The 25,971-nt window shown below is 36.4% G+C and overlaps 1 protein-coding gene and 1 long non-coding RNA gene across 5 annotated transcripts in view; one reads left to right on the plus strand and one right to left on the minus strand.

Annotated features, from left to right (window-relative positions):
* The window catches only part of CACHD1 (cache domain containing 1), a 234,350-nt gene that overhangs the window by 136,627 nt on the left and 71,752 nt on the right, over window positions 1-25,971 (minus strand). For all 4 annotated transcript variants that reach the window (XR_014261476.1, XM_082453325.1, XM_082453324.1 and 1 more), the window contains one exon: window positions 14,900-14,962. Coding sequence is in view for 3 of the 4 variants with exons in the window: in XM_082453325.1 (XP_082309451.1) it covers window positions 14,900-14,962 (63 nt within the window). In the remaining variant the exon portion in view is untranslated. The remainder of the gene's footprint in view (window positions 1-14,899; window positions 14,963-25,971) is intronic.
* LOC309657130 overlaps window positions 826-25,971 on the plus strand; it is a 260,854-nt gene continuing 235,708 nt past the window's right edge. The window contains exon 1 of the long non-coding RNA XR_014261661.1: window positions 826-3,679. This is a non-coding gene — a long non-coding RNA (uncharacterized lncRNA). The remainder of the gene's footprint in view (window positions 3,680-25,971) is intronic.

The following is a 25,971-nucleotide window of genomic DNA, read 5'->3' on the forward strand; positions in this document are numbered from 1 at the left end:
CAGAATGGTGGAATTCACTGCTGCGGAACAGACTAAAGAAAAAAGAATGAAAAGAAATGAAGACAGCCTAAGAGACCTCTGGGACAACATTAAACGCAACAACATTCGCATTATAGGGGTCCCAGAAGGAGAAGAGAGAGAGAAAGGACCAGAGAAAATATTTGAAGAGATTATAGTCGAAAACTTCCCTAACATGGGAAAGGAGATAGCCACCCAAGTCCAGGAAGCGCAGAGAGTCCCATACAGAATAAACCCAAGGAGAAACACGCCGAGACACATAGTAATCAAAGTGGCAAAAATTAAAGACAAAGAAAAATTATTGAAAGCAGCAAGGGAAAAACGACAAATAACATACAAGGGAACTCCCATAAGGTTAACAGCTGATTTCTCAGCAGAAACTCTGCAAGCCAGAAGGGAGTGGCATGATATACTTAAAGTGATGAAAGGGAAGAACCTACAACCAAGATTACTCTACCCGGCAAGGATCTCATTTAGATTTGATGGAGAAATCAAAAGCTTTACAGACAAGCAAAAGCTAAGAGAATTCAGCACCACCAAACCAGCTCTACAACAAATGCTAAAGGAACTTCTCTAAGTGGGAAACACAAGAGAAGAAAAGGACCTACAAAAACAAACCCAAAACAATTAAGAAAATGGTCATAGGAACATACATATCGATAATTACCTTAAACGTGAATGGATTAAACGCCCCAACCAAAAGACATAGACTGGCTGAATGGATACAAAAACAGGACCCATATATATGCTGTCTACAAGAGACCCACTTTAGACCTAGGGACACATACAGACTGAAAGTTAGGGGATGGAAAAAGATATTCCATGCAAATGGAAATCAAAAGAAAGCTGGAGTAGCTATACTCATATCAGATAAAATAGACTTTAAAATAAAGAATGTTACAAGAGACAAGGAAGGACACTACATAATGATCAAGGGATCAATCCAAGAAGAAGATATAACAATTATAAATATATATGCACCCAACATAGGAGCACCTCAATACATAAGGCAACTGCTAACAGCTATAAAAGAGGAAATCGACAGTAACACAATAATAGTGGGGGACTTTAACACTTCACTTACACCAATGGACAGATCATCCAAAATGAAAATAAATAAGGAAACAGAAGCTTTAAATGACACAATAGACCAGATAGATTTAATTGATATATATAGGACATTCCATCCAAAAACAGCAGATTACACATTCTTCTCAAGTGCGCACGGAACATTCTCCAGGATAGATCACATCTTGGGTCACAAATCAAGCCTCAGTAAATTTAAGAAAATTGAAATCATACCAAGCATCTTTTCTGACCACAACGCTATGAGATTAGAAATGAATTACAGGGAAAAAAACGTAAAAAAGACAAACACATGGAGGCTAAACAATACGTTACTAAATAACCAAAAGATCACTGAAGAAATCAAAGAGGAAATAAAAAAATACCTAGAGACAAATGACAATGAAAACACGACGACCCAAAACCTATGGGATGCAGCAAAAGCGGTTCTAAGAGGGAAGTTTATAGCTATACAAGCCTACCTAAAGAAACAAGAAAAATCTCAAGTAAACAATCTAACCTTACACCTAAAGAAACTAGAGAAAGAAGAACAAACAAAACCCAAAGTTAGCAGAAGGAAAGAAATCATAAAGATCAGAGCAGAAATAAATGAGATAGAAACAAAGAAAACAATAGCAAAGATCAATAAAACTAAAAGTTGGTTCTTTGAGAAGATAAACAAAATTGATAAGCCATTAGCCAGACTCATCAAGAAAAAGAGGGAGAGGACTCAAATCAATAAAATCAGAAATGAAAAAGGAGAAGTTACAACAGACACCGCAGAAATACAAAACATCCTAAGAGACTACTATAAGCAACTTTATGCCAATAAAATGGACAACCTGGAAGAAATGGACAAATTCTTAGAAAGGTATAACCTTCCAAGACTGAATCAGGAAGAAACAGAAAATATGAACAGACCAATCACAAGTAATGAAATTGAAACTGTGATTAAAAATCTTCCAACAAACAAAAGTCCAGGACCAGATGGCTTCACAGGTGAATTCTATCAAACATTTAGAGAAGAGCTAACACCCATCCTTCTCAAACTCTTCCAAAAAATTGCAGAGGAAGGAACACTCCCAAACTCATTCTATGAGGCCACCATCACCCTGATACCAAAACCAGACAAAGACACTACAAAAAAAGAAAATTACAGACCAATATCACTGATGAATATAGATGCAAAAATCCTCAACAAAATACTAGCAAACAGAATCCAACAACACATTAAAAGGATCATACACCACGATCAAGTGGGATTTATCCCAGGGATGCAAGGATTCTTCAATATACGCAAATCAATCAATGTGATACACCATATTAACAAACTGAAGAATAAAAACCATATGATCATCTCAATAGATGCAGAAAAAGCTTTTGACAAAATTCAACACCTATTTATGATAAAAACTCTCCAGAAAGTGGGCATAGAGGGAACCTACCTCAACATAATAAAGGCCATATATGACAAACCCACAGCAAACATCATTCTCAATGGTGAAAAACTGAAAGCATTTCCTCTAAGATCAGGAACGAGACAAGGATGTCCACTCTCACCACTATTATTCAACATAGTTCTGGAAGTCCTAGCCACGGCAATCAGAGAAGAAAAAGAAATAAAAGGAATACAAATTGGAAAAGAGGAAGTAAAACTGTCACTGTTTGCGGATGACATGATACTATACATAGAGAATCCTAAAACTGCCACCAGAAAACTGCTAGAGCTAATTAATGAATATGGTAAAGTTGCAGGATACAAAATTAATGCACAGAAATCTCTTGCATTCCTATACACTAATGATGAAAAATCTGAAAGAGAAATTATGGAAACACTCCCATTTACCATTGCAACAAAAAGAATAAAATACCTAGGAATAAACCTACCTAGGGAGACAAAAGACCTGTATGCAGAAAACTATAAGACACTGATGAAAGAAATTAAAGATGATACCAACAGATGGAGAGATATACCATGTTCTTGGATTGGAAGAATCAACATTGTGAAAATGAGTATACTACCCAAAGCAACCTACAGATTCAATGCAATCCCTATCAAATTACCAATGGCATTTTTTACGGAGCTAGAACAAATCATCTTAAAATTTGTATGGAGACACAAAAGACCCCGAATAGCCAAAGCAGTCTTGAGGCAAAAAAATGGAGCTGGAGGAATCAGACTCCCTGACTTCAGACTATACTACAAAGCTACAGTAATCAAGACAATATGGTACTGGCACAAAAACAGAAACATAGATCAATGGAACAAGATAGAAAGCCCAGAGATTAACCCACGCACCTATGGTCAACTAATCTATGACAAAGGAGGCAAAGATATACAATGGAGAAAAGACAGTCTCTTCAATAAGTGGTGCTGGGAAAACTGGACAGCTACATGTAAAAGAATGAAATTAGAATACTCCCTAACACCATACACAAAAATAAACTCAAAATGGATTAGAGACCTAAATATAAGACTGGACACTATAAAACTCTTAGAGGAAAACATAGGAAGAACACTCTTTGACATAAATCACAGCAAGATCTTTTTTGATCCACCTCCTAGAGTAATGGAAATAAAAACAAAAATAAACAAGTGGGACCTAATGAAACTTCAAAGCTTTTGCACAGCAAAGGAAACCATAAACAAGACGAAAAGACAACCCTCAGAATGGGAGAAAATATTTGCAAATGAATCAACGGACAAAGGATTAATCTCCAAAATATATAAACAGCTCATTCAGCTCAATATCAAAGAAACAAACACCCCAATCCAAAAATGGGCAGAAGACCTAAATAGACATTTCTCCAAAGAAGACATACAGACGGCCACGAAGCACATGAAAAGCTGCTCAACATCACTAATTATTAGAGAAATGCAAATCAAAACTACAATGAGGTATCACCTCACTCCTGTTAGAATGGGGATCATCAGAAAATCTACAAACAACAAATGCTGGAGAGGGTGTGGAGAAAAGGGAACCCTCTTGCACTGTTGGTGGGAATGTAAATTGATACAGCCACTCTGGAGAACAATATGGAGGTTCCTTAAAAAACTAAAAATAGAATTACCATATGACCCAGCAATCCCACTACTGGGCATATACCCAGAGAAAACCGTAATTCAAAAAGACACATGCACCCGAATGTTCATTGCAGCACTATTTACAATAGCCAGGTCATGGAAGCAACCTAAATGCCCATCAACAGACGAATGGATAAAGAAGATGTGGTACATATATACAATGGAATATTACTCAGCCATAAAAAGGAACGAAATTGAGTCATTTGTTGAGACGTGGATGGATCTAGAGACTATCATACAGAGTGAAGTAAGTCAGAAAGAGAAAAACAAATATCATATATTAATGCATGTATGTGGAACCTAGAAAAATGGTACAGATGAGCCAGTTTGCAGGGCAGAAGTTGAGACACAGATGTAGAGAATGGACATATGGACACCAAGGGGGGAAAACTGCGGTGAGGTGGGGATGGTGGTGTGCTGAATTGGGCGATTGGGATTGACATGTATACACTGATATGTATAAAATTGATGCCTAATAAGAACCTGCAGTATAAAAAAACAAACAAAACAACTAATACTAAACTTTCATTGGGTTATTTGTATGGAAATATGTTAATATAAATGTTTCAGACATTACATGAAATTCCTAAAAATCTTATATTTGTATTTGTAAGGAAATATGTATGGAAATATGTTAATATAGATGTTTCAGACATTACATGAAATTTCTAAAAATCTTATATTTGTATTTGTATGGAAATATGTATGGAAATATGTTAATATAAATGTTTCAGACATTACATGAAATTTCTAAAAATCTTATATGTTCTGGTATAATGTTATAAGTAATAATCCTAGTTATTACTTTAAAATGTATATCTCAGAAATAACTAATTTTCTTGTCAACTGCATTATTATGAACTTTCACCAAATCTTTTACCGTGGTCATTTTTAAGTCTTTTGTCATTTACAGACAGTTCTGGGTGTACTCTGATGATTTTGCAAATATGTTTCTATAAAAGGGTTTCATCTTCAAGAAATTCATGGAAAAGACTCTGACAAGTACAGGTTTCTGGTAACTGACTGTACTGCTGAACTGAATGAATAAGCATTTTCAGAACTCTGATGAAAAACTGATGAACTCATAAAAGTGCTAACAAAAGATCAAGATGAAAAAAAACAATTAATTACATGGGACTGAGTGAACTGATGAGGATGAGTATAATTTTTGTGACTTTCTCTCTGAATTAAAAAAAAAAAAATCCCACAAGGACTCAGAGGCAAAGAATATACAAATCAATTTTCACTGCAAAGTAAAGGAGCTGTTACAGTGGAGGATTACTGGACTGAATGTCAATATTATGACATAGTATGAGTGTGTTTCATGTTTGGTAATTGCAATCATTGTTGCTTTTGTTGTGGTCATCCATGTACAATGCTTGGTGTCAGTCTATTTATCTCTTGTAAAAATAAAATACAGTGTGTGTGTGTGAAAAAAAAAAAAAAACCACACACAAGATTACCCCCACCATACAGAGATAAGCACCAATATGTTTTACATTTTTCTAGATCATTTGTTATTGTTCCCCTTTCCTTTAAATTTCCCCATATTCATTAAAAATCCAAGTCATCAAAGACTCTGATGCCAGCTCATCTTACTTTAGATATATTTGTATCATCCTTCATCAGGAGTATTTTCAATTTTGGTTAAAATTAAACATTAATTTTAAAGTTTAAAAAAAAAAAAAAAAAGAAAGATGTAAAATCAATGAACTAAAGTTCCAATTTAAGAAGCAGGAAAAAGAGCAAAACTAACCTGAAATATAAGGAAGGAAATAACAAAAAGCATAACTCCATGCAATAGAAAACAAACAAAAAGCTAAGTTCAAGTTTTAAAAAAATTGCTTATCACTAATTTGCTTTCCCATTCATTCTCTCATTCTCTGTCACTTAGTTTATCCATTTTACTGATTTTTTTAAAAGAACCAGTATTTCATTTGATTGATTGTTCTCTATTGTTCTTCTAGCCTACAGATATTAAAAGGATAATAAAAATATTATGAATACTTTTATGCCAACAAATATGACAACTGAGGTGAAACGGACAAATTTCTTGGAAAAAAAATCAACTTACTAAAATTGACACAAAATAAGACAAAATCTGAAGAAAAACAAAAGGAAAAAGAAAAAAAAAGAAAACCCCAACCCCAGAAAACACCCAAACCTATAGCTATTAAAGAAACTGGATGATCAAAAGCCTGCCCTCAAAGAAAACTCCAGGTCCAGATGGTGCTCTGGTGAATTCTACCTAACATCAAAGGAAGGAATACACCAAACTTATACTCTTGAGGAATTTCCACACTAGTTTTATAAAGTCAGTACCCTAAAACCAAAAAGTGATAAGTGAAAAAGGAAAAAGAAAGAGTAAAAGAAAATCAGGAGTTTGGGGAGCAGCGTGGGCTGTAGTTATAAATATGGTGGTCACCTCTTTCAGAAGGTGACACTTGAGGACAGACTTGAAGGAAGCGAAGGCTCATGGGGATACATGTTGAACAGAACCAGTGCAAAGGCCCTAAGGCAGGAATGTGCCAAGAAACAGCAAGGAGGCAAGTGTGGTATCCTGCAGGCCCAAGTCAGGAAAGTATCAACATATGAAGGAAAAAGGAAGGGATCAACTGTTCAGTACTAATGTTAGTGAAATACAACGAGGACCGTGGATTTAGCAAAGTGAAGGTCACCAGTGACCTTGAAGAGAGCGGTGTCGTGGGACTGGTAAGGCCAGAGAAGGTTTTAGAGAGAATGGGAGAACTGGATCTAGTGAGTATAGACACCTCTTGTGATGGGCTGTGCCTCAAAGAGGGAGAAAGAAACGGGGCAGTAGTTGGAGAGGGAGGTGGCGTCAAGAGAAGAGTTTTTTTTTCTTGTGTGTTTAAGATAGAACAGCATGTTTCCATGCTAATGGATGTGATTCTGAAGAAAGAAAACTGATACCACAGAAGAGAGAGGGAGACTTAGAGGAATGCCCTTGGCCCAATGTCAGGTGCATCTCTCCCCTATGAGTATGCAGTTCTCCTACCAATTTGCCCATTTCAAAAGAATTCTGAAGTCTTCTAAAATCAGCCACTGCCAACAATCAATAGTTTATGAAATACTGCAATTATTATGAAGATAATGCTTGCCATATCATTGAATAAATTGTTAACATAAATAATTACTAGAGCACTTGAAAAAAAAGTTAGAGCAAACTCTTGAAACATGTCCAAAGTAGCTTTGATTTTTTTAGTGATTCAATCAAGCGCCCCAAGAAGCTTTTCCTCCTTTGGTTCTTTTCTTCACTGCTTTGTGTTTTATGGACCACATTTTGCTATCTTCTAGGGCACTTGATCAAAAATTTATTTTTCTTGATGCAGGTTCAATTTCATATAATGCCCTTATGTGCTCCCACAACTTAATTTCTTAAAGTATTCAAAAATGGAGTCTATGGGAGGTGATCCACTCAAGAATGTGTGCATGGGATATTTATTTTCCCGAGGCTGTTGCCATAGTTTTTTGGCAGCAAAACTACATAATGAACTAATTAAAAATTTAAAACACATTGTTGGGCAATTTAGAACCACACTCTGAAGGTTAATTTAAAAGAAATAATGAGAAAAAGCAAGGAAAAGTCTATATACCGTAGAGAGTTTTGTGGTAAGAGTCAAGAATCACAAAATGTTTTTTATTAGTTTTAATTATATTGCTCCCCTAACCAGAAAGATATTAACACGTTAGATTTACTGCCTAATTACATAGTATGCATAAGTCAGATCCAACTCTCAATAAGCTTTGATAGTAAAGAGGGAGGGCAAGAACCCTTGGGGCTCTAGTTTTCATTACCCCAAAGGAGAAATGATGGATAGAAAACGCAAGTCAGTATTCCAGATACTACAAAACATACAAAAACAAGCATAAAGAAGTGGTTCCTTTCCAACTAAAGATTGTGAGCTATAATTAAGAGGACATAGGTCAATAATCTACTTTGAATAACTAATCTGCTTTTGGCTTATCAAACATATCTTTAGAAGCAGTTGTAATTGTTCTTCTAATTGTTAAGAGGTTAGTGCCCTGGATGAAAATGGAAACCACCTTTAGGGGCACTTAAGTCCCCAAACAAGGTGAGAACCAGAAATGTGGGAAATAAGCCAGTGCCAGACCCTGCTTTTTACCCTGAGAATTGGCCATAATCTGGAGACCTTGAGTTTCCACTTTGATGATAGCACAGCACAATGTGGATAAGAGAGAAACCTCAGGGCTTGGCCAAGGTGGGAAATCTGATAGGAGGTACTACATAAAACTATAACCCAAAGAGCTATGCTCTCAATACAATGAGGAAAACAGAAGGGACGGCTAGAAAATTAGAAAGACTCTACAGATACCTGGAAATTTTAGAACATAGTTTTAAATAACTAATAGATCAAAGAAGAAATGATAAAATACACCTGAAACTAAACAATAAAAAATAATACATATCATAGGTGGCCACTATTACCGTACATATACAATACTTTTCTGGAGGCCAGTGTAGCAGGACACAGAAAAGAAATAAAAAATATAAGAATTAGAAAGAAAGAATCAAATCTACCTTATTTGCATATATGATTACTTATATAGAAAACCCAAAGGAATCTATAGGTAAATTATTAGGACTAATATAATAGCTTAAGAAGATAATTAGATATAAAATAAATACATAGGACTTAACAGTAACAGAAAAATATCGGTTTTTTAAAAAATTCTTATATAATAGCAAAGAGCCACAGATGCTCTCAAGAAAAATAAATGAGAGAGAGTGGCATGGACATATATACACTACCAAATGTAAAATAGATAGCTAGTGGGAAGCAGCCACACAGCACAGGGAGATCAGCTCGGTGCTTTGTGACCACCTAGAGGGGTGGGATAGGGAGGGTGGGAGGGAGACGCAAGAGGGAGGAGATATGGGGATATATGTATATGTATAGCTGATTCACTTTGTTATAAAGCAGAAACTAACACACCACTGTAAAGCAATTATACTCCAACAAAGATGTTAAAAAAAAAAAAAGAAAGGAACTGCAAGTTAAAACAAAAATAAGATACTACAACACACCTATTAGAACGGCTAAAATCCAGAACATTGACAACACCAAATGCTGAAGAGGATGTGGAGTAACAGTAACTCTCATTCACTGCTGGTAGGAATGCAAAATGGTACAGCCACTTTTTAAGACAGTTTGGCAGTTCCTTGCACTATATTGATACTTCACCATAATACCTGGCAATTGCACTCCTTGGTATTTGCTCAAGTGGATTGAAAACTTATGTCCACACAAAAATCTGCACACAACTTATAGCAGCATTATTCATAATTGCTAAAATCTGGAAGCAACCAAGACGTCCCTTAATGCACAAATGAATAAACAAGCTGACCTACATACATACAACGGAATATTATTCAGCCATTAAAAGCAATAAGGTAGCGAGCCTTGAAAAGACATGGAGAGACTGTAAATGCATATTGCAAAGGAAAATAAGTCAACCTGAAAATGCTATGTATTATTCCAGGGAAGAAATGGGCTACGTTTTGTGTTTCAAAACTGTAATTTTTAGCATACGAAAGTTTTTATGAAATTAAAAACTTAAATGCAATTCTGTAAATAGCAAAACTATGGAAACAGTAAAAAGATCAGTGGTTGCCAGGGGCTCAAAGAGAGGAAAGGAAGGAAGACTAAACAAATGAAGCACAGGAGGTTTTTAAGGAGGTGAAACTGTTCTGTTTGAGAACATAATAGTGGATACATGACATTATACACTTGTCTAAATCCATAGAACTGTACAGAACAAGGAGTGTACTCTAATGTAAGCTATTAACTTTAGTTTTAATAATAATGTATAAATATTGGTTCATTAAGTATAACAAATGTACCACACTAATGCAATTTTTTTCCTAATAGGGGAAACTGTGAGGAAGCAGAGGAGGTATATGGGAACTCTGCGTACTTTCTGGTCAATTTTTCTGTAAACCTAAAACTGCTCTAAAAATAAAGTCCACTAATTTTAAAAGGCAAAAAAAAAAAAAGAAATGAAGGGGACAGTGTTACCCTTCTGAATACGTGGTACTGGCACAGTGACAGATAAATACACCAACGGAACCAAATCAAACTCACACATACGTGGAAACTTGACTAATGACTGAAAACAGATGAAAAAAAAAAAAGACAAATTGTTCAACAGATAGTATAAGAACACTTAGAAATACATATGGGGCAGAGGAAAAAGAAATTGAATACCTGCTTCACATCCAACACTAAAATCAATTCCAGGTGGATAAAAGTCTTAAATGAGAAAGACAAAAGTTTTAGAAGACAATAAAGGAGAAAATCTTTATGTCTTTGGGCAGAATTTAACAACACACAATAATCAGAGACCAAAGAGGAAAAGTTTTTTTTTTGTTTAACTTATTAATAAAATACTATAAAATATTTAGCTTGAGACAAGAAAGCAAAAGTTTAATTCAGTTAAAACAAACATTAAGCTCTTTCAATATCAGTAAATCTCTTTGCTTTATGAAACCTGTCCCATAGAGATGACTATTTATATTTATTTTTTTTTTAAAGATTTTTTTTGATGTGGGCCATTTTTAAAGTCTTTATTGAATTTGTCACAATATTGCTTCTGTTTCATGTTTTGATTTTTTGGCCGTGAGGCATGTGGAGATCTTAGCTCCCTGACCAGGGATTGAACCCGCACCCCCTGCGTTGGAAGGCGAAGTCTTAACCACTGGACCAGCAGGGAGGTCCGAGATGACTACTTTTAAAGGAAAAGATTGGTTTAAAAAAACCTGACTATTAAAATTAAAACTTCAATTCTTTAAAAGATATCATAAAGAAAGTGAAAAGAAAAGCCACACATTGGGAGAACATTTATATTTATGAAACATAAACCTGTAAGGGAATCTAATATGGTAACCACTGGCCATATGGGGCTACTTTATTAAAATTAAATTAAATGAAATTTAAAATTTAATTACTCAGTAGCTCTAGCTACATTTCAAGTGCTCAGTAGCCACATGTGGCTAGCGGCTGCTTGATTAGCACCAATATGAAACATCTCCATCAACACAGAAGTCTCTTTTGGACAGAGCTGATATAGAACATGTGTGGAATATTTAAACTTCTAAAATAAAGAGACAACTCAATTTTAAAAATGGACAAAAGACATTAGCAGACATTTGACACAACAAAACAACAAACATACAAAAATGAACCATAAACACGTAAAAAGTCATTTCAACCTCATTAGTAATCAGAGTAAAACAAATTAAACCCATTAGATATAATTTCAGACACCCCAAACTGGGAAAAGATTAAAACTCGGTAACACCAAGTATTGAAGACGGTACAGAGCAGCACATTTCCAGTACTCCGTCTGTAGGAAGGTAACCCATGGCAACAACTGTGGAAGCAGTTTTCCATTATCCAGTCACATTGAACACTCCGGTACCCAGCAATTCTACTCTAGAGAAGGGATTCTCCACCTGAGCTAAACAGTCCGTCTCCTCACCTAGGGCACTTGGAACATGTATAGATACACACACACTAGCATTTAATTGGCAGAGGTGAGGGATAATAATGTTCCTGCAATTCAAAGAATTATTCCACCTGAACTCTGCACCAGGAGATATGAACAACAGCAACAAAAATTACGACACTAGAAACAACCCAAACATCACCAACAGAAAAATAGATACATAAACTGCATTTAATGGAATACCACAGAATTGGAAATAAAGGCACCTTAGTTACAGATATCAACATAGGTGATTTTAAGGAATATAATGCTCAGTAAAATAGCAAGATACGTGAATAATACACTTAAGATGTATATAAAGAACAAAAACAGTCAAATAATGAATTTGCAGATATATATATATCTCAAACACACATACACACACAGACACACACAAGCAAAGGAATGGCTAACAAAAAAAATCAGGATAGACTTATCTCTGGGAGAGGAAGGGAGGTACCACCTGGGAAGGTCACACGGGGGCTTTCTGAAGTACCGGTAATGCTTTATTTCTTTATATGGGTGGTAGGTTGAGATGTTCATTTTAATATAGTATTTCTTTATTCTACTCGTATATGTTTTATATACTCTTTACATGTTTGATATATTTCACAATTTTTAAAAAGTCAGCTCAATTACTAATTATCTAGGTTCCTTGACCTTTCTGAACTTGGTTAGTAATAGTAACTCCACCTACCTTACAGAGTTATTCTGAAGTTTCAAGGAGATAATATATATGAAAGTGTGAATGACTGTGATGGGGGCTAGAACAGGAAACCTAAGAGGTAAGCATTTCCCTAAAGATTTCATCCTGGGTACTGTCCAGGATCACAGGGCCCAGAGTTCCTGGGTAGTTATTAATCAAGTCAAGAAGATGTGAGTTCTCTGTTTTGTCACTTTAGAATGGGAATAACTCTAGTCCAATTCAAGCCACAAGAGTATCACAATATTGAAGGGAGAGCAAATACTCGGTAAGTATGTAAATATAAGCTTTTATTATTATTGTTGTTGTTAGAGTGACCAGAGGACTGAAAGGGCCTGGAAATCTTGTCATAGAAGAAGAAATTATCCACGATCTGGGTATTTTAAATTTTAGGCTAAATGATAATGATATGATAATTATCTCCAAATACTGGATGCAAAAGAGGCATAAGCTCTAGTTTGTCCAGGGTTCTTCTAAAGAGGCTGGAGAAATTAGAGAAAAGTTAAAAAGTACATTCCTAGTCAATATAAGAGAGAACTTTTTGATAATCAAAGAGAGAAGGCAGAACTGACGATGTGGTGACTCTCCTTCATCTGACTTATTCAGCCAAAGACAGTTTAGCAGAGACTGCTGTTTTGTATGAAAATATAGATTTTAAAAATAAACTCTGTTAAAATAAAAATACAGATAATATAACTTAGTGTAAACTTACTTTGAAAACTAGCTCTTTTATGTATTAGTCATGAGACTATAGCTAACTTATGCTATCTTTTGGAGTTTCACCTACCTCATCTGTAATAAGGATAGTATCTTTCCTTCAGGGTTATATGGAAAAAATCAATGTGATAATATACTGAAATCACCAGTGTTCTATGTGTGCTAAATCAGCTGCTAATAATTTTTAAAAATTATTATGGAAGGCTTCCCAACTTGTTCACAGCTAGATAAAAAGAAAAAAGCAAGAACATCACTCCAAGAAAACAAAACAACTTTCATGTTTAAAAACCAGTGAAGGAAGAACTTGTATCTGTTACTCAAGAAAAGCAGTAAAACTGATATCCCTGGATCAGTTTCTTTAAAATGTTATCAAATGGCCTTTGGTCTCCCAAAAAGTTTCCTTGAACATGCTTTGTGTAGAAACCTTCCCCTATAAAAACCCTTTTAAATTTCATGACCCTAAAGCACTTTCCAGTGTGCTGGAATAAAAATAAGACAGGAATTATGAAGGTAGGATTTGATATAGCAAACCACATTCACTACAATTCAGGTCATTAGTTTTTAAAATATCTAAAGCTAAGAAAAAGGGTACATGCTTAATGGCTTATGACCTCTAAATTTAACCTGCAGAAACCAATAAAGATCTCTAATGTCTATAAATAAGAGACGCTGAACTTCAAGATCAAATTACAGTAATCTATTATAAATAAATATCCTATAAATAACTTCGCTTTAGTGATACTTTCAAAACTTTGTCCTCTTGCATAGCACTTCTGAAGTTCAGATCAAGTCAAGCTGTTTTCCATGAATAAGATAAAGGCCCCAGAGAGTTTAAATTATTATGTATTTTCCTACAGTTATCTTTTTATTCTGTGGAAGCACTCTGCTACACTCCGGTTTTTAGCTTGGTCCTGTTTTTTACTTAAGTTTCCAACCTAGCTTCAAATTACCAGTTGGTGGTCACATGGTGTAATGAAGTTGGTGGATTAACTGAAATTAAAACCCAGAATCCTCTTTACCACCCTTCTTTTCAAGCACAGATCAATTATTTATGACCAAGTTCACCAACACTATGTTTTAATTTAGGAAGCAGTCCATTAGAAGCCAGCTATAAATAAAGTGAATAGAATCTGGCCTCAGAACTTTTTGACCTCACAGAGCATTGAGAAGATGAGAGAAAAGCAGCAATGGAAGAATACAAGAAGAGGAAAGAAAAATAAAAGAACAAAAGAAGCCAACATCCACTGAGCTGCTTCTACGTCAGGCCTTCCACCTAAAGCATTTCACTTAGTCTCAGTTAACTTGACATTACTTCATTTAATTCTCACAACCCCATCATGCAGATATTATGTCCCTCTGATTTAAGAGTAAGAAACTGTAGCTCAAAAGGCTAAATTGCTTCCTGGGAGTCATGAAGTAAGTAGGAAAACCAGAATTTGACCTGGGGTTTGTCTGATTCCAAAGCATGGACACTTTTTCCTATAGCAGATGAAATAATTTCTAATATTTTAAAATTTGAGTAGTTTAGGAATTTCCAAAACAATAACAAGGCACTAAATATTTTCAAAGTATAACATGAATAGCAGAAAGCCATCTATATAACCATTATTTCAACTGCTTATAAGAACATGAAGTGGGAGGTTGTCACCATTTTGCTTAAGATGTATATGAAATCATACACAGAAAACAACAGACAGCCTCACGTGGAGATTGGAAAGAGTAATAAAGTCACATCCAAAAGCAAGACAAAGACAGAGAATGTCAAGTGCTAAATCACCTCTTACCTGCTGTACTTCACTTTCTCCATTCGAGATTTTCTCAGTGTAAACAAAGGAGTTGAATATCCGCTGCAAGGAAAAGAAAATGAACAAACATTAGATTTTCTAAATAAGGCAGCCATTTTCTATATGAATGTGTATGTGAATAAGCTGTTTACAGCACAAATAGAATCAAGCAGAAAAATTTAATTAAAATAGTTACTTTACACAGAGAAATCCAAATATCAGCCAAAGTCAATCACACTTATGTAAGCAATACCCATGCACTTCTATAGTGAAATAAACCAGATGTTACGCTATATTTTTCATTTTCAAAAATACATTTAATTATAGATTTCCGGAGCCCATGCCATTTTATCCGACTGGTATAATCTGACAAAGTTGTGTTTCTCATTTAAATCCTGCACTCCCTGAATGCTGTAATTGTTTACAGACACTACAGTCTAATGTAATCAAGCCCTTTAAAAAAGATTCTTTCCATATTCCCTCATGTCCCTGTCCAACCGGTACCTACCCAATATTGTCTATCACCTTCATTACCCAAGCAGCCCCTCGAAAGAGTAAAATAATAGGGCTTGCCAAATATGTGTGGCCTTAAGAGAGAATCCAGTCCTTACATGCCAGGAAATAAGACGGCCGTGCCAAGACATCAGTCCAAACTGCGGCACACAAGCACACACATTCTTCCCGCTGGTCTCTGCCTCGCTGGTACCCATTCCTGCAGACATTGCCTGCATTTACAACATCTTGCAGACTTATGACTTTACCAAACCCCACCATTACTGACCAATCACAAGAGATTACCCTGTAACAAACCGAAAAAAAAAAAAAAAAATGAGAACCCAAGAAACGTATCTGTTAGGGACTGGGGGAAAAAAAAAAAGGAAGAGCAGCCTCATTTATCCTAAAACTGTAAAGATACCTCTGGAACTCTCCAGTTGAGTAAGGAGTCAGACCTGGAGATGTCAGCCAAAATTTCCCGTGTTCCTTTGTATCCTACTCACAAGGGTTTGTCAGCATCTGGGACAGCTTCCCAGACAGCCTAACACACCTGCATGGTGGTGATGAGGAAGACAAGCGCCAAGTTCATCAAGTGCTGTGCGAATGAAGGAAAATCAAGGCGCTGGGGCTGGGGGAGGGGCGGGGTGGGGGGATGCCGCTGGGGGAAGGGAAGCAAACACACTTGGGAAGGATGGAGATGGAATGGGACGGAATTACAGTCTGGAAAATTCTAATTACAAATTATCATAATTTTTCAATGCACCACTCATTCAGTCAACAGATGCTTACTGTCGTTTTCTTTCCTGAAAATGACTTGCTGATAGGAAAGGTACAGATTTTTAGTAATGGTGATAATAATACTGGCGACTAGTTATTAAATGTTTACTGCGGGGCAGACACTATTCTAAGGCATGTTACACCTATATACCTATTTCAGTCTCATAAAACACCTTTGTGACAGGCACTATTATTATCCCCATTATATAAGGATATATGAGGAAACAGAAGCATATTTTATTGAGTGCCTAATGCAATTCACATTGTATCTCATATGCATATCTTATGTAATAACAAAATTCCTGCAGCTCCAAAGATGAAAAACAAAGACCCTGGGAAATTAGGTAATTTACCCAAAGTCACTTGGCAAGGCTGGAATTTGAACCCAGGCAGTGCGACTCCGGTTATGGTGCTACTAACCCTATTGTCTCATAAGCATTTGCTACCTGGTAGCTTGACATATATGAAAAACACTCCTGTTAGGAGCTAACACCCAAACATAATGCAGATCAACAATCCCTTATGTGTAATTCTGAAATTCAAAAAGCTCTGAAAATCAAAAGTTTTGCATAACACATTTGCTAGCAAAATATGACACGACCTGAACTTATTGGCAGTTAATCCTAACTTGAACTGATGTGTATTTATAGTCTTTATTAAACCACTTAGTGTGAGTATTTATTCTTTTTGATGCAGATGTACTAATGCATCTGATTATAGGGTTCTGCTTTAGATTTCACTGGGGGTGTTTCATCATCAAGGTGCATCAGGATTCTGAATCCTAAAACAGACATCATTTTGGAGAAGGAATTATAAATCCACAGACCTCCAGCCCCAGTTTTCTGGTGAACACCGTAGTTAACTAGACAACAATGCTTTTAGAGGCTGTGTCAATGTCACTGCCACCTATACTCCCACACCATATTCTCTATTTTTATATAATTTGATTTTCACAACCTGCTCAGTACCAGGAGTGCACGTTTATTAAAAACTAACATAATTCATGTAGTGTCTCCATATCTTGATGAGTGTGGTCAATTTCTTATTTCATTTCTGGCAGCGATATTTCAGTTGATACATTATCTGTCCTATACTGGGAGGTGTTCCCCCAAGAGGTGACTGATGGAGTAACCCATGTTCTGGGAAGCAAACCAGACCCCCTTCGCTCAAAACAACTACCAAGGGCCACACCTAATGAGGAAGCTCAGATCCTTCCCTCTTCTTTGCTGTTAAAAGAAAGGTGAATTCCTCAGTAGTAATAAGGAATATAAGCCAGGAAGTGTTGGCCAGGCCGTGTCCAGCCCCTGTTTTACTCATTCATTTTCTTAACAATTACTATCAATCATGATGGCCAACACTTTTACTAGAGCCTTTTATGGCTTATAAGTGTTTCTATATTCTCAACACCTAATAAAAATTAGGTGGGTAATAGAAAATTTTAAAAGAAAGAAGTTACAGATATGAGCAGTAGTGATCTTACAGACTACTTATATATTTTATACAACCCTCTTACCACCCCAGAAATGAAAGGTGGCCTGCTAGAATAATAGTTTGGAGCTATCACCAAGCAAACAACTTTTTGCCCCTCTCCCCCCAGCGGGGAAGGGTGTTAGTGAAAGGCCAGTAGAACTTAGACAAGTAACTCACAACTAAACAGGTCAGCCAGCCATGTCTGGTGCAAGGTTAAAAGTTCAGGCTTAGTTGTGTGCCCAAGATCTCAAGGTATAGAGTGATATTCCATTATGCTCTAGATTAATGGACAGTAATAATCTTTCTTAAAATGCAGGGCCTGCTAAGCCCAGTTCTCAAAGGCTTATTAGGCTTAGTACTTTCATAGTTTACAATTTCACATAGATGATCTCATTTGATCCCTACAACAACCCGATGTGGGAGACAGCGGTCTGAAACCAATTTTACAGATTAAAAACTACAGCTCAGAAGCTAGAAAACGCATCACAGGTAAAAAATTCAAGTGTTGAGGTCTAAACCTAGGTCGTGAGTTAAAAACAGGCATTGCTTCTAGCAAAACTATTAAATTTATTCACATCACCTTTTCATTCAGGATAATCTAGAAATCCTAATATCAGCATGCAGAAAAAAAGTGAAGATTGGGGTCTTTTTCTATCAATTTTATTTTAAGCAAGATACAATGTGCTGGTATAACTTTATATACATATGACCAATGTCAGGCATAATTAGTAGACAAAGATTTTATCTTTTATTACTTTCTATTGCTACATAAAACTGTGAAAGGAATAGAATACAGAGTTTTCTGGGCATTTTATTTTTAATTTGAGAGCCAGGAATTCCAAATGATACACCTAGCTGACATTTTCATGACTGCAAGAGTTTCTTGGTTGTTAGAGGACTTGAAAAGTGGAAATGGAAAAAAGTTTTCTTAAAACATGACATGAAGAGCAATCCCAAAAGGTCAGATTGTTTGTCTTCTCTGATGCTTTACTCACAGTAACAGGGTTAGGATATAGGTGGGTGGGGTGGGCATTCCACATTCTATTTCCAAGTTGTCACTTTCCCTTACTCAAATTCCCTCGAGGACCAAAGGAATTCCAGACATTTGAACTCTTAATTGGAGCACAATCTGGAGGGAGTTTGAAGTCAATCTCCTCGGTGTACAAATCCCTGGAAGTAAAGGCAAACATATTGCTTGTTCTTGCCCATTACTCTTCTCATTCTTGTCAAATACTAGAAGTAAAAATACACTTTGTTGTATAGTGAAAACATCATTAAAATAGGTGAGGGGTTTTTACAAGTCATTTTAAGGAGAAATAGTTCACTGACTCCTCTTTGTCAGTCATTTTAATTTCCATAATCAAAAGAATACAAGAACAACAAGATGCCTTAATTCTTAAGCTCAAGGCAACTAAGTACTCTGATCTAAAGACAAAACTGACCTTTCCCTCATTAAAACACATACCTTGGAAAACTGGCGGTATCTTCTAAAGTTAATTATATGCATATTCTATGACCCAGCAGTTCTCATCCTGGTATATACCTAGCAGAAATGTGTTCGTGTTTATCAAAAGAAATCTTAAGAATGTTCATAGCAGCACTACTCATAATAGCCCCAAACTGGAAATTATCCAAATGCCTATCAGCAACAGAATAGACAAACTGTGTGAATTCACACAGTCGAATATTCGGGTGAGATGAAAATGAACACACAATTGCAACATGCATCAACATGATGACTCTTCTAAACATATTACTGAGTGAAAGAAGCCAGACACCAGGACACAAAGAATGTTAATTCCATTTATATCAAGTTCAAAAACAGGCAAAACTAACCTAGCCTATTACAAGCCAAGATAGTGGTTACATTTTGTGGGAGAGTCAACTGAATAGGGCACGAAGCCTACTTTCGGGATGCTGAAATGTTCTGTCTCTTGATCTAGGTGCTGGTTACAGGGATGTGTTCACTTTTGTGAGAACTCATCCAGCTGTACATTTACGACTGTGCACTGTGCTATATGTATGCTATCCTTCAGTAAATCTACTTTAAACACACATTCTAGGCAGTCTCTTTAAAATATACCCTAGACAAATGTTTTTGTATATTTTAAAAATCATTTATACAGTTTTAAAAAGGACAATAATCTATTAACTGGGCTATTATAAATACTTAAAAAAAAATTCTACACTCCAACCTGCAACCAGATGAAATTAGACTGTACCAATACTGGAGAGTCACCTAGCAATGTACAGATAAGGTCTCCTGAGCCTTCCCTGAGGCTACATATAAATTACTCCCTCAAACTCTAAGTATATAACATGACTTAGTTCTTCAGCTTCCCATCAATGGTACTGTACTAACCTGAATTTCCAGCAAGAAAAGAGTTGTCTTTATCTGAGTCTCATCCAACCTGGATGCTCTAAACTTATATAACACAATTTAATCAAATCTCCTCTTTGCATATTCTGTTCTTTTATTCCCTAAGCGCTGCCTTCCCCCTCCTCCCCAAAAAAGGAAATTAAAGAGCCACATTACACTTGAATACAGTTCCCTTACCTCTCCCGCAAGAAAAGAAAAAAAGACATCCTGCTCTGTGTGTGTGTGTGTGTGTGTGCGCGCGCGCGCATGTGTGTGTGTATAGGTGGAGGGGGAGCTACTTTCCCTCACCTCTTAAGGGCTGCAACTCCCCTGTCCCCAAGTCCTCACTCCATTGACCCAACCTCCCTACCCACCACCTTTCCCTCCCAAATCTCTCTATTAATTGAGCCTGCTTAACAGATGGCAAGAGAATTCCACTTAACTGGAACAGGAACAATTACATGAGTGTTTAATAAGATGGTCAATCCTGACAGTTGGCTCCACCTTCACTCCTCCAACAGCTCTGCCAAATTTTAACTAGATGTTTAAATGAATGGTATAGCACAAAACCACAGAGGAGAAATAAATGCCTAATAAGATTCTGTTGGACTCCCTCCCTGATCTTTGCTAAGAAAATGCAGGACTGAATTTTTATTCAAAAGCTTATTCTCTTGACGTTTACAGGTCTCTGTCACAAGCCAATTTGGCTGACAGTTCACTAACAGCTTCATTCCTCTCTGGATGTCTTCCTACCGTTCTAGGAATTGTGGCCAAAGGGGAGGAAAATATAGATCACCACTGTTATCTCAAGATGTTGACCAACATTAACCGTGCTGTCATTAAAACAAACTCCAACAATCACTGGACAGGGAATTAATGGCAACTTAATTTAAGTGTTTCAGGGAAGAAAACATATGCATAACTCTATTCTCCCCTAAGCATACCCCATGAATAAGCTTTTACTAGGTTATAAAGGGATCTCTCTGCCCAGAGTAGACATTGTCCGATTTTTACCAGACTATTTAACCTCACACTGTTGAACATATGGAAGGTCCAGAAAAATGACATTCTCTAAGGAGGCTTCATCATCTGCATTCTGAGATCACAAACCTGGTGCCATACATCTCCATCATTAAAAAAAAAATCTCTAAATTTGTTCATCTGGATACAGGTAGTTCAAGAAAATAGTTTACCAAGAGTATTGAAAATGTTACCACTAAAAAAAAATAATAATAATAACCTAACCGTCCAATAGGGGACCGATTAATTATACTTCATCCAATCAAAAATATACTGTGCAGTTAATAAAAATGTTTACAATGATTTTTGTTATTGTTCATATTTTAAAATGAGCATTTTAATACACAAATATTGTTCTAATTATATGTGTGTAAGGGGGGTACATTGTACATAACAGTGTTACCGTGTGTATTAACAAGGGCACAGAATGGATTTGGGTGCTTTGCAACACATTACCTCACTTAATACTCATAACAACGCTTCATAGTAGTTAGCTACTATGTCATCATTTTACAGGTGAGAAAACTGAGGTCTTAGAAGTTTGGTTTGCCCAAATGTAGAACATTGTAATTAAGTGGCCAACTCTGGGTGCAAAATTTGCTTTACTCCAAAGTTTATGTATCATCCTCTGTGTAATCATCATCTTAATAGAGAAAACTTAGGTAAAATCTAGAAAGTGACCAAAATAGTAACAGGGCTTGCCTATGAATAACGAATCCAGAACATATATTCTTTCCTCCCCACCCCCCAATCTCAAGATGGAGCATGAATTTCCTTTATGATGCGTAATGACAAACATGTTTCAAAGAGTTGACACGCTAGGGGAAAAAAAGACATACATTCAGTTACAATAAACTCTACAGAGAACCGTTTGTACTAGATCACCACCTTGAGAGCTTACAGAGGAAAAAGTAAATGGAGGGGCTCATGCTTGATCCTCACTATAAATATTTGATCTTGAATACCACAGTGACTTGCAAGAAACAGGGTTATTCCAGTTTCATGACAAAGGGAAATGCTTAGGTACTGAAAATCATGGTAGAGGAAGAGGCCTAGATTGGGAATTTAAAACAAAACGAATCAGTACACAATAGATGACCTTGTGCAAATGGTACCCTGGGCACACATGTCCTGCCCCAACAGACTTCCTTATTTTGTTTTACGGTTGCTATATATAACAAATGATAATAACTATTGCTTGTATAGTGCTTACTATCTGTCTAGCACTACGTACTTCACATATCTTAACCTCATAAATGTGAAGATAAATTTATGTAGACTGCACTAAAAACATTATGAATGTATTTCACATACCATTATGATAGTTATTCGAACAGTCTTGATGGTTATTCTATTATTATTCTATTCCATTATTGTTCATCTCGTAAGAATATCCTCTTTTTTTTTTTTTTTTTAAGGTGCAACCCATTCTTTTTTTTTTTTAATTTTATTATTTATTTATTTATTTATTTTTGGCTGTGTTGAGTCTTCAGAATATCCTCTTAATGATAGCTATTCTATGATAGTTGGAGGTATGGGGGGCCAAAAATACCTGTATCAATATTTACCAACTCAAGTCCGACCTCATCCTTAACAACCTCCCAAAGGTAACCTCTCCCTTCTCTGAACTTCTGCAGCAAAGACAGTCTATACTACAGTTAAAATAATATGTTCACTGTAGAAAATTTGAAAATATGTAAAGGAAGAAGAGGGAAAAAAAATCTACTGTCTGACCACTCAGTAAAAACCAGTTTACAGTTTATTTCCTTCCACTCTTCTGGATTTCTAGTTTCTAACTTTGTTGTAAATTCTTTGACAACTGGTCCATGCCATGATTCCTCAGCACATTGCATGGTACAGAGTAAGCATAAATAAGAGTGTGTGTATCCATTAATCTAGGCATTAAGTCATACAGACCTTCAGTTTGGTTGATTACTCAACCAGCTAGCAAAAAAGGGAACAAAGTATCCTTTCTCTTTAAGATAAAAAAAAAAAAAAAAACTTCTCCTTTTCTCAACAATCTATTAATAGAGTCTTCCCCCCTCACCTCTGTTTTTCCTTCCCTGTCCTCTTCAGGCTCTAAGTATATACACACACAGCCCCTTGGATACTTCAAGTTTGCAAAAGAACTCAAATTATGAATTCCTTAGTCTGATGGTATTTAACTTACCCTTCAAACCAACATGAGCTCTGAATAGCAAGCAAGAAAGCTTGTGGGAGAGTCACAAATCGGTGACAAGGGTCACCTTTACAAAGGGTTGCCAGTTTTGGCCCTCTCTATCCCTCAAAAGAAATTACAGGGAAAAAGGAACAGCCTGCAGTTTGATTTAGCAGGGAAAATCTAAAGCAATAATCTCAGCAAGCAAAGTTTCTAGTCTTGATCCCTTGATTTCCTGTTGTAGCATTTAAACCAGGAGAGCCAGTGAGTAAATAGGGACCGAGAGAACAAAGACAGGCATAACAAGATGGAAACACTTCCCTAAATGCAATAAAGCTTCTGAAGGGTTACTGAATTTTTGTTGTTGTTGTTGTGTTTAGGCTTTCAAAGGGGGTAAGAGGGGAAAAGGCAAGTAAATCAGTTCCACATGTTGGAAAGACTCAGCCTTTTAGCCAATGTAACTTGACTATAATATTCATGACAATGCACATGGAAACCTCTCAGAAATGGAAAGCTGACTTGCCCAAACGCTTTGCAGATGGGGCCAGATTTCCACTCCCCTACTTCCACTCTCCTAACTCTTAATTTCCTCACTCCCTACACCCCAGATCTCCATTAAGGCTTTTTAAATTTCACCTTGAAGAAAAAAAAATTAAAAGGCGGGGTAGTTAAATGGCCATGCATTTATTCTTGGAGGAAGGCACTTCAAGTATATAAGCCTTCAATATTCAGTGTTCTGTGTGTGCACAAACCCACACAAATGCTCAGGTCCTCGGGAATCCATCCATTAAGGACAAAGGGAACTGGAAACCCTGAAATGCTTAACCTTCCAGACCTAAATGACAATGTTTAATTAATAACTCAAGTTAATCAATCACGTCCTTTCTGATAGAGTCAGAAACCATGTAAAATATGGCTCCATATTCTTAAGGAGCTCATTCTCTAGTAGGGAGAAGAAATGAAAGATTAAGAAGTAAGGATGAACAGGGAACAGTGCGATGCAGGCTCCGGATGAACTCAGGATGTTTGGCACAGACCCAATGTGCTGCCAGAGTTCGTGGGGGGCTGGGGAGCAGGACTCTGAAGAGATGGGCTTGGGCTTGAATTTGAGGTCAGATTTAAATAGGAAAAAAAAGAGAAAGCGCTTAAGTGAGAGCATTTCAGAGCATTCACAGAGAGGGTTTGTCACATAGTACTAAACACAATGCACTAAGTATTCAATATTTGGGGCCAGGCACTGTTCTAGACACTAAAGATACAAAAAAGAGCGTAACAAAATCCCTGCCCACGTGGACCCTACATTCTAGATTCTTTGGCCTCAAGAAAACCCTTAAAAAGGACTTACTAAGCACTGGCCTGTATACTTGGAAATGGGGTGTTCAAAGATAAGGAGATTGCTTCTTTCATAGCAAAGCCCACAATCTAGAGACAGACTCCGCAGTCAGTGATCATGGTACAAAGTCAGTTGCATAAGGGAAGCTTTTGGAAATAAAACTGAACTCAATGGAATAGGAATGATGGTGCTAGCCTGTGGAGGTTTTTCAAGCCAGGAAGAGGAGTTGGATTTTACACATATGGTAGGCACTGAGTAAACATTTTTTTGAATGAGTAAATGAATAAATGTGTATTTGCCAAGAAATAAAGAGCTGTTAGAAGGATTTTTAGCTGGGGAGTGACATGATGAAATAGGTGCTTTCTTTAAGAATGTTTATATTCCACATGCTCAGAGCCATGCACCCACTTCCCTCAACTGTTCCTAAGCCTTCTCACAAAGAAAAAAAATCTAGTCCATTTAGAATCCAGTTACCATCCCAAGGATCTGTGACAACTTTAGGAACCAAATGAACTGGATCGTCTTTGATCCTTCAAATGACACTTGACCTTAAATGAAAGTTTCCCATTTGTCATATCTCCTTTGTAAAATTATAAAATCCTCTGAGGGGCTGTTTTATTCAATTTTACGACCCCTATAGCACTTGCACAGAGCAATATTATGGAATGAGATGGAGAAATACTTGTTCACAAAAATAATTTATATAAAAATAGCTTAATGAAAAACAACTGTTCGGGTTTAAAGCACAGTTGCAATGTTGCATTCTGAGTTGAAGACTAGTTTTCTATTTTTTTTAATATTTATTTTATTCATTTGGCTGCGCCGGATGTTAGTGGTGGCACGTGGGATCTTTGTTGAGGCATGTGTGCTCTAGTTCCCTGACCAGGGATGGAACCCGGGCCCCCTGCACTGGGAGCACGGAGTCTTAACCACTGGACGACCAGGGAAGTCCCGAAGACTGGTTCTCGACATTTCAAAATATGCTACTGGGAGTCTGTGTTGGATGGTTTTCAAATGAAATGTTCATTTATGCCATATCCAAATAGAATTTTTATAAGTTCAATTCTGGTTTACTCTTTTATTTAAAGTGATGATTCATTAAGTGCAGAAACTATAAATCAAAATTTATCACAAAAGCCAATAATGTCAAATTGCAACTCTGTATAAACTAGCTCTGTATAAATCAGCTATATGCCTGACGAAGGCAGTAAGCCTCCCTAGGTCTAGTTTCCCTTACCTATAAAGTGGAAAACCGGGTTAGATTATATAAACCTTGGTGATCCTAAAATTTCCACTCTACTATTGTGCTAGAATCTTACTGAAGTATCGATTGCTAGACTTTTGAGAAGCTACTAATGCTAGGTCTTTCTGCCGCATGAAATGGATGCTTCAAGAAAATTATATTTGCTGGTGAAATTTGACTTAAATTGTTAAGAAAAATGTTATAAACATATCTCTAA

Source organism: Balaenoptera physalus (assembly GCF_965194825.1).
Source record: "Balaenoptera physalus genome assembly, chromosome: 1".
Classification (NCBI taxonomy): domain Eukaryota; kingdom Metazoa; phylum Chordata; class Mammalia; order Artiodactyla; family Balaenopteridae; genus Balaenoptera; species Balaenoptera physalus.